The following is a 13,961-nucleotide window of genomic DNA, read 5'->3' on the forward strand; positions in this document are numbered from 1 at the left end:
CATTTGGGGATATTTGAACCACATAAGTTGTCAGTTTAGATTATTGTCAATAGTCGTGTTTTTTAATAGGAGATTCCGAACGTCTTTCTAAACTTTAAATAAAGAGTTAATGAAAGTTATTATCGGAGAACAAAAACTGTAGGATAAAAAAAATTCGCATACAGTTTTTCAACTTTTTACTGCTGGTAACACTATTAACCTGATTGCAGTCACCTGGAAATGCTACAAGCGTGGAGAATTCGATAACCGTACACGACGTGGCCTCGAATTCGTTTGACGTGGTGCTTGCTTATCGCGGCCATCCTCATGGGCTGGCCAACCAGCTGGATCGTGGTGACATCCGGCACATATTCTGCTGACAGGCAGCCAGCAGCAGAGACTCCATGGCGACACCGGTCCGCACAATAAACACATCTGTCGATCGCATCATCGACAGCAGGACGCAACTCATTTTCTGCTGACCAGGAGGGCAGCAGCGGGTTCATCGCGGCGACACTTCGCCTAAACATCAATCAACGCATCTATCGATCGAACTATCGACAGCAGAAATTCCTGGCGCTACCCGCCCGAAAATCGGATCAACTCAAATCCGAAATGGACTAAGTTAGAATTTTAACACATCAGTTTTGGAATAAAAAAAAATCTGGATGGAAACCGGGTCTGGTGGACAAAACTTTGGACCGGAAAGTCATGCAAGCTTATAGCTTACGCCAGTAGGAAGACTGCCTCAGTTCGAGACGTGGGCAAAAAAGTGGGATCCCCTCTCAGCACCGTCCATCGTGCCAAGTTAAGATTGGGTCTAAAGTAGGGTTGCCATAATTTTTTCAGCATGTATCCGGGCCGAACAAATCCGGGAAATTTTATTTAAAAACCTGGCAAAATCCGGGCATTTGATTTCAAAATTGACGTCCTTAAACCGGGCAATTTCCGGAAAAATTTGGTTCAAACCCAGAAATAAATCAACAATAATCAAGAATCGTTTGGAGGAATAAATAAAAAAAAATTAACATCATAATTTGATTTTTTTTGTTTTGCCAATTAAAATCAGCTACTTTAAAATCAATAAAAAATGTTTGTTTTGTTAAAACTTCAAAAAAATATCGTTAAAAATTATTAAAATGTTATTCCAAATTCCAAATGGAACGTTTGCTATTCGATTTGTTCAATTTCATGTAAGACGAATCATTCCATACAACGCCAAGAATATGAAAAGAAAATTGGTTTTCACTTCTTTTTTTTATCCATGTTGAAAATGCCTATTTGAATTTTTTTTAAGTGCAATATTGCCAATTTGATAAATTTACGACGTTATAAAAGATTTTTTTTATTAAAAAAGTCTGCTACCGAGCATGCTTAGAAAATAAAACAATTGCTTGGAGATTTGTCGAGCAATTGCTTCAGATTTGGGCTTTATTCATACCAAACTAGCTTGTTCTAAAAGTAAAAGATTCTGTCAGAGAAAACAGCTGTCAAAACAAACTTTATTCATAGTGTTGAGGAAAACAATAACAGCACTGGCAACTCTGCACTCAGCTGGCTCACCAGGACAGCTAGACTGTCCCTTGGCGGAAGCATCATCGGCTGTCATCTGAAACGTCAATCCTATTTCCCGCGTGTGACAAATAGGCAGTTTTAATTACAGTTGCTATTTTAAGTTAATAAAGTTTTTATAATAGTAGATTAAATACTGTGTCGCTTATTCGGTCATCACGTCCCGCACGGTATTTAAAAGTGGCAACGAGATATCGCGGTAGTTTTTTGTTTCGCGAGTGAAGTTTAAAGTTAACTCGTTCAACATCCCAAGCAACCAAAAGTTCGAATATCACTTAAGGAACGAACTAATAAGTTCATAAATAGCTGTACAAAAGTTCTGTGGAACTTTTTTGCTGTTCAAAATGCTTTTTCGAGGTCCATGGAACTTCATTCTTTATCAAGTTCAGCCAATACTCAAAAAAAGCTTTAAAGTACTGTTTTGGTTTCTGTTTCTACTTTTTGGGAACTTTAAAGTTTGTATGAAGAATAACAATCTACTTGTTACGTACTTCTCATTTTTTTTCAAAATCAAGTAGCTATCAAAGGGTTGCAAGTCTTTTTGTACAGATCAATAGTTCGTAAAAAGTCTCTGTTGTACTATTTTGTAAACTTGAAAGTTTTTAATTAGTCCCAACCGGCGTTCAAAAGCAACTTCGTGTTATAGAAACTTTGAAGTACATAGATTTAAAAGCTAAAATCTACTTTTTTCGAACTTCAACACGTGTTTGCATAAATAAACACATCGTTACTTGGGAAACAACTATATGAAGTACACATTAAGTTCCGGAAGAACTTTTTAACAGCTTGAAAGTGGGAATTAAGTAGAAATAAAGAACCTGAAAGTCGTTTTAAAGAAAATCATCACATCGAGTAAAATCGTTGCCTACTCATGATGTTCATATAGGGCAACAAGTGTGGATCTCAACTTTCAAGCGGTGAGCTCGGGTTCGAGGCTTGGTAAGAACATGTTTTTTAAATGTAATGTGAGTTAGTAACAAATATAGTTCATTAATATGAATCAAAATCGCAGACTTGAGAAGGCAATTGAAGGAGCGGAAGAGTAATTTTTTCGATTTTTTATGCTGCTTATAAAGTGGATTTTGAAGCTGGTTAGAAGTTGTTTGACGATTTATGCGAACTTTTTGTCAACTTTAAAGTTCGTTTAACTACTTAAAAATTGAGCTGAAAAGAAGTTATATTAACATACTCGATTAAGCTGATCAAACCTGATAGAGGAATGTTATCCGAACTTTTGGTTGCTTGGGATACCGCCTCCCACGCGGAAACGTCGGATTTCGTCGATGTCAGATCTGGACGACGAAATGAACGGTGCTGCTGGAAATAACCCAAATGGACCACAACCCGCTGCCAATGGGCACAACCAGCAAGGGCAGCCATCGTTGTCAACCGACGTCCTGATAGTCCAGCTCCTTCAACAGCTCCAGCAACAGCAGCAAGCAACGAATTTACTCATACAGCAGCAGCAAAGAGCCCAGGAGCAGCAAAATGCTAGGTTCCAGCTGCAAAATGAGGCCATTAACAACATGCGTCTTCCGTCTAGCTCAGCAAGGTTGTTCGACTCTTTAGCGAGCAATGTTAAGGAATTTCGGTATCAGTTAAACGAGAACATAACCTTCACTGTATGGTTTTCACGGTATGAAGAGCTGTTTTCCAAGGACGCGACTGAGTTAGATGATTCTGCCAAAGTGCGTTTACTTATGCGAAAACTCGGAGTTTCGGAACATGAGCGTTACACAAGTTTCATTCTCCCGCAAACTGCAAAAGATTTTACCTTCGAACAGACAGTCTCAAAGTTAAAGAATCTGTTTGGAGCTCCAGAATCAATCCTGAGCCGCCGATATCGTTGCTTGCAGGAATCAAAAGGTCCAACCGAAGACTACGTAAGCTATGCCTGCAGAATCAACCGCAGTTGTGTCGAATTTGAGCTCGGTAGGATAACCGAAGAAGAATTTAAGTGTCTCATCTTCGTTTTTGGGCTTAAATCTGAAGTCGACGCAGAAATCCGAACGCGGCTCCTGACCCGGATCGAGGAAACAACTGGCATTACCCTTGAAAAACTATCAGCCGAATGTCAGCGTCTCATCAACTTACGGCATGATACGGAAATGATCGAGGGTAGTTCGGTCAATGCTATAAGAGGACAGCAGTTTCAGGCCCCATCTGAGACAAAACAATTTCAGACGTCGGATAAAGGTGCACTCTTTGTTCCAGACCAACGAATGCCATCGGGTCCCTGCTGGAATTGTGGGCAGATGCATTTTAATAAAGATTGCCCTTTCAAGAGCCACAAATGCTCGGACTGCAACCGGTTTGGTCATCGAGAGGGCTTTTGTTCTAGCTCTCGCCGATCATCAAGGTCTAGACGCCAGCAGAGGAAGAATGTCAACAACTTCGAGGTCGACATGAGAACCGTGAGTGTCGCATTGTGTACAGTGAAAAATAAAAGGAAATATGTGTCAGCCGAGCTCAATGGAACAAAAGTGAAACTTCAGTTCGACACCGCATCGGACATAACAGTGCACAGTGGTGCAGAACAGCAATCTAGCTGTACGAAATTAATAGCGCCCAGGGATGAAGAGATAGACATTTGATGTCTTCAGCAACATTGTTCAGTTTTACAAGGAGCATATTCTAGTATCAAAATTTTTGCCGAGGGGTCCACCGATAGCGAGATAAAAATGCTAACTTTTTTGTTTTTCAAATTAACGCTTTGATGTCTTCGACAAACTTGTTTATCTGATCAAAATACATAAGTTTGTTGAATATGTCAAAGTCCTGTCACATCACCCTTAGAAGTTACAGTCAAAGTAAAAAAAAATCTCTTGAAAAAACAGTTTTTTGAGCCTAACACGTTGTAGATTGGATAAAATGGTTCGCTGTCTTTGAAACAAAGTTGTAACAAGCCACGATCTACAATTGTCCCATACATTATGATGGGTTTAGAAGTTGCTGAAGCTCTATAGAAAGCATTTAGTGTATTTTATTGGCAATTTTGGAAGGCTCGTCCATCGAAAAGTGCACATTTTCGCAACACCCCCTTTTTTGTGATTATTTTTTATGATAAGTGGAACCATTTTCATTTGGAATTAGCGCGGAAATCGGTGGAAATAGTAGAAATTTGAATGATAGAAAATACACATTTTATGTAAAAATTACCTGTTTTACTTATAGAAAAAACTTTAAAACATTTAATTTATTAATAAAATGTTGCAGTTTTCTTTTCTATATTTTGTTTTATTAAAAGGCATTTAAATTCGATTAAAACTTATGAATCGACGTCTATCTCTTCATCCCTGGGAGCTATTAATTTCGTACAGCTAGATTGATGTTCTGCACCACTGTGCAGTGAAAGCAAAATCTGCATCCGGAGATACTCTGGCTCTACTGTCGGAATTTGAATGTTTAGTGAAAATAAGTGGCATTTCCCAAATCTGTACGGTGTTTGTTGTGTCACAAGACTTGAACATTCTTGGACTGGACCTCATTGAAAAGTTTTGTTTGGATTCTGTCCCAATGGTGAACTTTTGCTATCAAATCAGTGAAAAAGTGGACCCTATCACCATCCGTCTTAAACGAAAATACCCGAAAGTGTTCAGTACAGATTTGGGAAAGTGCACCAAAACCGTAGTGAAGTTGGATCTGAAACCAGACCGAAGACCAGTGTTTAGACCCAAACGTCCTGTGGCATACTCAATGTACATGGCCGTTGATGAGGAATTAGACCGTTTGGAGCACCTCGGCATAATTACACCCACTGACTATTCCGGAGTGGGCGGCTCCAATTGTTGTGGTGCGTAAGGCGAACGGCAACATACGGCTCTGCGGCGACTATTCCACAGGTCTCAACGATGCTATACAACCGAACCAGTATCCCCTGCCGCTGCCAAATGATATTTTCAACAAACTGGGTAACTGCAGGGTGTTCAGCATCGTCGATATGTCTGAGTCTTATCTACAAATTCCTGTCGATGAAGCTACGAGTAAGTTGCTGTCCATTAACACCCATCGAGGCATCTATCAAGTTAATAGTCTGGCACCGGGTGTCAAGGCTGCGCCAGAAATTTTTCAACAAATCGTCGACACGCTGCTGGCCGGACTTTCAAGGACCTGTGGTTATTTAGATGACCTGATTGTGGGTTGTAAAACCGAAGAAGATCACTGGAACAACCTCCAGGCTTTGTTTCAGCGCTTGGAGGAATTTGGTTTCACAGTGCGGTTAGAGAAATGTTCGTTTGGTCGCCAGCAAATTAAATATCTGGGCCATTTGTTGGATCACCATGGAATCCGCCCAGATCCCGGGAAAGTCGCTGCCATCAAGCTTATGCCTTCTCCCAATAATGTCAGCGAAGTACGCTCATTCCTAGGAGCTATAAATTTTTACGGGAAATTCGTTGCTAACATGAGAGACCTGCGTTATCCTCTGGAGGAATTGTTGGAATCCGGACTAAAATTTGTTTGGAGCCCAGAATGCCAAGCATCTTTCGTCAAGTTTAAAGAAATCCTTTCGTCAGATCTCCTACTCACGCACTACAACCCGCAGCTGGAAATAATCGTTTCCGCTGATGCATCGTCGGTCGGTCTTGGAGCCAAAATTTCGCATCGATTTCCCGACGGAACGGTTAAGGTAGTGCAACACGCCTCCAGAGCGCTGGCACCCGCCGAACGAAATTACAGCCAGATCGATCGAGAAGGACTAGCCATCATCTTTGCTGTTACGAAGTTTCACCGAATGGTATTCGGTCGGAAATTTCGCCCCCAGACAGATCACGCCCCATTACTGCGAGTCTTTGGTTCGAAAACTGGAATACCCGTTTACACAGCCAACCGGTTACAGCGCTGGGCGCTTACATTGCTCCTATACGACTTCACCATTGAGTATGTATCGACAGCAAAGTTCGGTCAAGCCGACATCCTTTCTCGCCTCATCAACCAGCATGTGAAGCCATCCGAAGATTATGTCATCGCAGCCGTGACCCTTGAAAATGACGTAAAATCTGTAACAGCAAACACATTTCATGCTTTCCCTATCACTTTTAGTTCGGTCGAGTCAGCATCGTTAAAAGACCCGGTAATGAAGCAAGTTTATCGTTTTATTCAAAATGGCTGGCCTCACAAACTTGCCCTCAACAAAGATGACGAGTTGCAGCGATTTTTCGATCGACGCGACTCCCTAACCACCATAAACGGATGCGTTCTTTCCGGTGAACGGCTGGTTATTCCTGCTAGGTTGCGGAAGCAATGTCTAGAACAACTTCATCTAGGACACCCAGGCATTGTTCGAATGAAAGCTATCGCTCGCAGCTACGTATATTGGCCGTCTTTGGACAAAGAAATAGTTCGATATGGTTCTTCTTGTCCCCACTGTGCGATGGCTTCAAAAGCTCCTGCTATTTCACCGCCGATTTTGTGGCCGAAAACAACCCGTCCTTGGCAAAGAGTGCATATCGATTTTGCCGGACCTATCAGCGGTGAATACTATCTTCTTGTTATCGATTCTCACTCAAAGTGGCCTGAAATAGTACCAACAAGCCGGATCACATCCGCAGCGACCATTAATCTGTTACGTAATATTTTTGCCAGACTAGGAAATCCCGAGACCATTGTCTCAGACAATGGTTTGCAGTTTACCAGCGCAGAATTTGCCCAATTCTGTGTCACAAATGGAATTTCGCACATCAGAACTGCACCTTTCCACCCGCAGTCAAATGGACAGGCGGAAAGATTTGTCGATACCTTCAAGCGGGCCATAAAAAAATCACGTCGGAGAGGGGTACGATAAAAGAAGCGCTCGATATATTTTTACTAACATATCGCAGTACACCGAATCGCTCGAATCCAGATTGCCTATCACCATCAGAAGTTATGTTTGGCCGTAAAATCCGGACTAGTTTGGAGCTTCTTCGTCCGCCCAATCCCAAACTTCCGACCTCAGTCGCCAAAGTCCGTTCGTTTGAGCATGGTCAATCAGTGTATGCCAAGGTCTTCCGGAACAACAAGTGGAAATGGGCTCGAGGAAGTATTTTGCAGAAAGTGGGCCAAGTCATGTACAACGTAGCTATCGAAGCCATGAAGGGACGCCATGAAGGGACACCGCTGTTAAACGACAATGAACAACCCAAGTCTACCAAACCGCTGCCAGTTGATATTTTTCTGGATGCTTGGAATCTTCCCGCATCTTCGGCGACCGAATTAGAAGAAGCTGTTGCCAATTCAACAACACTCAGAGAGCTAGTGGAACTTCCGTCGTTGTCACCAACTGATAGTGAGTCTAGCTCTTCAACTATGGAATCATCAATGTCTGATGCAGAACTTTCATCGCCGCATTTTGAATCTGCTTCGGCTAGTACTCCTTCAGCAGTTCCTCCACGGCGATCAACCAGGAATCGCAAACCACCCCAGAGGTTTCAGGCTTACCTTCGTTATTAGGGGGAGGTGTTGAGGAAAACAATAACAGCACTGGCAACTCTGCACTCAGCTGGCTCACCAGGACAGCTAGACTGTCCCTTGGCGGAAGCATCATCGGCTGTCATCTGAAACGTCAATCCTATTTCCCGCGTGTGACAAATAGGCAGTTTTAATTACAGTTGCTATTTTAAGTTAATAAAGTTTTTATAATAGTAGATTAAATACTGTGTCGCTTATTCGGTCATCACGTCCCGCACGGTATTTAAAACATAGCAACCGAAGCTTCAAGTGACTACTCGACTGCTCGATTTGGTTTAGCAAAAGCAATTGCTAGGTTTTTTTCATACCACCTATTAATGACTCGTGACTCGTCTTATGTAATAGGGCCCATGAAATCGCATCCGTGGGAGACCTTAAGTGCATAACAAAAATATGCTCATACGCTTAAGATCTTAGTTTTAACATGTTCTTTTACGTGGGAAAGGAATTTTTGATGAAACATCAATTAGGGTGCTGTTCAGATACCACGTGGACAGAAAAATGAGATTTTTGACCCCCTCCTTCCCCTCCGTGGACAAGCGTGGACATTTGAAAATCCCCTACCCCCCTCCCCGGATGTCCACGTAGACAGATTCGAAATTGCTTGTTTTCTAAATTTATTTTGACAGTTAGAAAACACTACTTTTTGCCTTTTTGTTATTGAAATGGCTGATTTTGAAGAAAAAACGAATAAGTATTTCCTGATACAAAAGTATTTTAAAAATTTAAATTTGTAAATTCTCCAAAAGGGTAACGCTCACAAAGCGAGTGGGTATATGCAAGGTCTCCAATTTTCACATTCACAACACCAAAGTTTGTCAAATGGCAAAGGCTTACTACTGTAAGTTTGTTTTCGATGTTTTCAGTTGAAATTCGACGGTGCTTCAAATGACGATGACGTTAATGATTTTCAAAGTGCACCTGATGATTTTCGAATGAAAATCAAGACATTCAATTTCAAACGAAAATGAAAATTGTTATTTTAATGTGATTTTTTTTCAAGTCTATTTTTTGGGATTATAAACTATTTCAGAGAGGAACTAAGCCAACAAACTTGAAACTCATTTTATTTATATTATTTTTGATTCAAGTTAGAGGAATCGATTTTACAACCAACAACAAAATCTAAAATAGATTTTTTTTCATTTTGACAGCTTGATTCTTTAAAAAACGATCTTATAATTAAAATTTATGTAGGGTAGAAGCACTAGTTATTGAACAGGTACCAGATATTGAACACTAGTAAAACATTAACCGATTAAAACAATAATATACAGTAGAAAAATGAATCAAAATCCGTTGTGCCACTGTTAAAGCATTTTCTACCTCTGTTCAAATTTTTATCAAGAATCTCGGACTCTTAAAGCCACAATCCTCGAAACTTGAATATGTGGTCAAATTTTGGCATGGTTTTTCGACTGGATGAAGAAAACAGCCTAATTTTAATTGGGGGAAAAATTGGATAAAAGACAAATAAACGTCTAAGATAATGATATGAGTGGTTTCAACTAAGTCTTTTTAAATGATTTCTATAAGAGTGGCAGCCTTTATAATCCTAAATTTCTAAAAATTTAACAAATTAAAGTGTTCAATCATTGGATCACAGAAAACGCCAATGTTTCAATTATTGAACGTTCAATCTAGCAGTACTCGTTTCGTAAAGAAATGCATGTACCAGTTATTGAACAAACATCGGTTGGTGTTTGGAAATGTAAACAAACTGCTTCTCGGTTGCTAGCTCAACCGAAATCGCCCCTGCAACGCATACTATCAAGCGAAATACCCCTAAATATATGCAATGATATTCAATGTTTACGTGTTCAATAATTAGAACATTGCCTGTTCAATATTTGAATCATTGTGTTCAATCATTGGAACAAAAGTAATTTTGAATAAAAATGCTTAAATAATAATTTCAAAACATATTTCCGCGAAAAAAAATATATCGATTCGAAGCAGAGAAATAAGCTTAAGCTACGCTATCAAAATTTTATCAGAAAAACCTTTCGTTATTATTTATTGGCCACAAATGTGTTGAATCCCAAAGATGGTGTTCAATATATAGTGTTCTTACCCTACTAATTTGATGATTTTCAACAAGACATGAAAATGAAAGCAATAATTTTCAATCGAAAATTTTTTCTTTCATTTGACTGTAATGTGGACCGGGCTGAAAGTTTTATTTACTGACTTTCATAGCAACCTGAAACCTACAAGTTTTCTTTTGGCGGCAAAAAAAGTTATTCGATTGTGAATTTCCAAAGCAGTCAAGTTTCAAATGATTGAATGAAAATTGGAGACTATGGGTATATGATTTAATTAGGAGGGAAATATTAAAAAACTAGGACATGTTCACAAAAGCGAGACGATGAACAACTCAATGTTTAATGCTTTTTTTCAAGTTATTAAGTGAAGAAAAAATGGAAAATTGACGCCAAAATTTTGCTGGCTTGAACGAAAGTTTCTTTCCTGAAGCACTTTCTGAAGTCAGATAAAAAATGGGAATTTTTTAAGTTACGTCACTCGAGTCGCAGAATAGGCCTTAAATCTAAGGGACTTCGACTTTAAACTGGTGATTCACCAGTGGTGAAGATAAATATCGAACTAAACAATTTCATGTGTACCTAACCTACCAACTTTCCGATCCAAAATTCGGAAGCAGAACTCATACCAGAGTTTGCGCAAAAAAGTTCGAAAATGTGAGTTTGGTTACTTTAAAATGTCGCAGGTCTCCCATTTTGTTCGGGGGACTTGAGACGTAACTCCTCTTCCGAACGTTGGAGACTTGTGATTTGTTGCCTCCTGTGGACTAGGCTTAAAAATTCTAATACAGAATCCAAATTTCGAAATAATTACCTAGCGTGACATAAAATGCATAATTCGTCGGTGGTTTGTTACATTCTTAAATATTTCTGTAGTTCATATGGTTCATATCCCCGAATGTTTCTCAATAATAGATCAATCAATGCTAAAAACTTACCAAGAAAACACCAAACAGCTAACTAAAAAAAACATCAGCATGCACTAAGTAAAACTGAAACAGAATGGATAAATAACAGCCAAGGGTAAAAGCACATCTAGAACGAAAACTAAAAAAAACTGAAACATCCAGAAGCGAAAGGAATTTCGGAAACAAAAAAAAACAGAAACATACACGAAACATTCGTTTTTTAAGTACCAAAAATTTGTATTGGCTCAGCGGAATAAATTGTAAATTATGTTTTCGTAAATTTTGTACATTAGATTTAAATAGCTAACGGGCAAACCTAACACTAACTATCCACGTAAAGTATTTAGCAAATTTAAAAATATATAAAGGTACATTTCGTTTAGGACGGTGGAGTAATTTAGGAAAGTGAAGTAGCTTATGGAATGGCCTTGGGTGTGTGTGAAATGACACGAATCAATCATGGGTAATCACGTTTATTCTTCCCAAATCTCATCTTCTTCGAGTTCGAGTATTTCCGTCTCGGATTACATACAAATTTTCTTGGTAGTTAAAACGGTGCACTCGGAGCGCGGAAGTCGGGGGAACGGATTCCGGTAGCAGGCCGAAAAGGACGGAACCGGGGGCTTGATGCGGGTGCAGTCTCGAACTACCTTTTTCGGGGGGCAACGGGGTGGAATCCGGGACTTGGCACAACCGGGCATTGTCGCCCGCAGACAGAGCTCTTTCTTGATTTTTATGCACTCGGGGGCTTCAACGCTTGGGGCCGGTTTGTTGCAGGGTGGCTTCGAAGCTACTTGGCGCTTCTTCCGACGTGAGACCAGCTCCTGGGGCACGTCCGAGCAGGAGAACTCCTTCGGCTTGGGTGGCTCCGGACAGGCCCGCCAGATCTTGGGACTAGATTTTTTGCAGTGGGATTTGCTGCCCTTCTTCGGCATCGCCTGGGACCTATCGGAGCAAGCCTTCTGGGCACATTCCTTGCTCTTGGGGGCATCCGATTTGCATCCCCCCTTTCTGCTGGAAGATGAATACGGGCGACTCTTAGCCAGCTTTCCGGCTGCCTCTAGTTGCTTGAGGGCCGTGATTCCCTTTGCTGCTTCACTTAGAATTTTGAACATGGTTTCGAAAGATTGGTGGCGGTTCCGCTCGCAACAGAAAAACCAACTTAACCGTTTGAAGGGCCGAAAATGAATGAGGCTTTTCTGTTTCCTGTTGCCACACGACGCGGTGCAACTGGTTTACTTTGGTTTTTTTTTTCTTCTGCAAATCTATTATCGACTGGGTTGCTTTTTTAAAACGTTACTTTTCATTTGGGAACACGTGTTCTCAACTTGAGAAAGCGATAAACTTACTTGAACGCTTGTAGGTACATACTTTATGATATGAAAAACCAAAATTCAAAAAGTGGTTTCAATGATCTTCAACTTGTGCTACAAAAGAATTCCCTGCTGAATGTATCAAAAGTGGTTATCTGTGTGAACACTAGGGTGACAAAAAATCGTCATCGAATTTTGAAAACGGATCATATACATTTAGAAGATTGACCCAAAAACTGACCTGTCCAAAATTTCAGCTCGATCGTGTGTGAAAGCGCTCAGAGTTTCGTTTTTTTAATACTCAAAAATCACCTAAGGAATGCAGGCAAATCGAAATTTTTCACACCTCTACAAGGTAAAATGCAATCCGGACGGAAATACTCGATAATATCATTCAAACAATTTCTTTCCGGTTTATTTTCTTCTATTCGAAAGATCCTTTTTTATCTAGGTAGTAATATCATTAAGCTCAACCTAAAACCGCCTACAACTCTTAACTGTTATCAATAGTAAGAAACTAAGTACAATCTATGCTAGACGTTATTTTCGAACAGAAACAAAATGGCGCCTTTTGTCCTACCATACATGCTAGAATGTGCCCTATCAACACGTGATTTTGTTTCTATCTACTATTGTTTTTATTGCTCTGCAATAAATTCTTAAACCTAGGGTTTTTTTAACCTTAACTCTAACGTACCTACTAAAATGGGGTTGTCCAGGAAGGCACTTCCTACAATCTAGTAATTTCCTCGATCATATTATCACAATTTTCGTCGAACGAATCGATAATCACGAGCGAGTTCAGGCTGGTGGCCAGCGACGTGCAAGTGTCTAGCGTGGTAAAGCTCTGAATCGTCCGCAGTGAGGACATACTGACTCCTACGTACGCGTCAGGTGGATTCCGATTTTAGATGGGCCAAAACGGTTGGTGGTAGATGGTAGGTGTTTGGTGGATGGAAAGTCGATTCAAAAAAAAATCGCGTGTTTTTAAGGGTGAATGATTTGTGGTGATGTTTTCGTGTGTGAATTTCGTTCAACAGGCAACAGCAGCATCCAGCCCGATAAGAAGGGTAGTGTTATTAAATCGAAATAAACGGCAACAAATATGAAAAGAAACAGAAAGTGTAAGGAAAGAAAAAAAACATTTATAAATAAACTCATTCGAGTACGAGCTTTGTCATGACGGCGATGCTGCAGCTGACAAGTGCAGTTACACATATTTAAGTAGTAGGTACCTTTGTTCAAGGGAATCAACCGCCTTAACCGAGGTGTTAGTTTAGCTTGGGTTCACACAGGCAAAAGAAATGATGATCGGAGGAGGGATGGAGAGAAGAAACATGCAAAAAAACCGTTAAAATTATAATAATAAAAATACTGAAAATAAAATAGAAGCGACTAAGTATGTAAAGAATGTGACTGCTTACGAAATTTGTTAAGGTTATGGTTTGGTCGTCTATTTAAAGCCTAAATATGCTAAATGGCAGCACCGTAGCGTTCATGAAACGGATTTGGATCCCCATTGAAAATAAATGACTGATGAAAGCTCAAAAAGTAATTTTGAAATCATGTTCAAGTGTTTTCTACTTATTTCATCATTGATCATCAATAGATCATATCAAAATTCGCCTAAAACCAGTTTTATTGAACCCTACGGAACCCTACGGAACCCTGGGAAACGCAACCGATCAAAACGTCAAACA

General features: G+C 40.0%; 2 protein-coding genes across 7 annotated transcripts in view; both read right to left on the bottom strand.

The window, feature by feature from the left end:
* LOC129751208 (USP6 N-terminal-like protein) overlaps positions 1–13,961 on the bottom strand; it is a 91,344-nt gene that overhangs the window by 931 nt on the left and 76,452 nt on the right. Inside the window, exons 5-6 of one of the 6 annotated variants that reach the window (XM_055746579.1) lie at positions 13,497–13,541; positions 12,566–13,140 (exon numbers count right to left, since the gene is read on the bottom strand). The exons of 4 other annotated variants lie outside the window; for them this stretch is intronic. In XM_055746579.1, coding sequence (XP_055602554.1) covers positions 12,992–13,140; positions 13,497–13,541 — 194 coding nt within the window. In that variant the 3' untranslated portion in view covers positions 12,566–12,991. Of the gene's footprint in view, positions 1–12,565; positions 13,141–13,496; positions 13,542–13,961 lie in introns of those variants that run through there. One more of the 6 variants, XM_055746580.1, reaches the window with a different exon arrangement.
* LOC129751209 (uncharacterized) lies at positions 11,406–12,135 on the bottom strand. The gene has a single exon (XM_055746581.1). The coding sequence runs from the start codon at positions 12,061–12,063 to the stop codon at positions 11,473–11,475; it is 591 nt and encodes a 196-aa protein (XP_055602556.1). The 5' UTR covers positions 12,064–12,135; the 3' UTR covers positions 11,406–11,472.

This window comes from Uranotaenia lowii, chromosome 3 (genome assembly GCF_029784155.1).
Source record: "Uranotaenia lowii strain MFRU-FL chromosome 3, ASM2978415v1, whole genome shotgun sequence".
Classification (NCBI taxonomy): Eukaryota; Metazoa; Arthropoda; class Insecta; order Diptera; family Culicidae; genus Uranotaenia; species Uranotaenia lowii.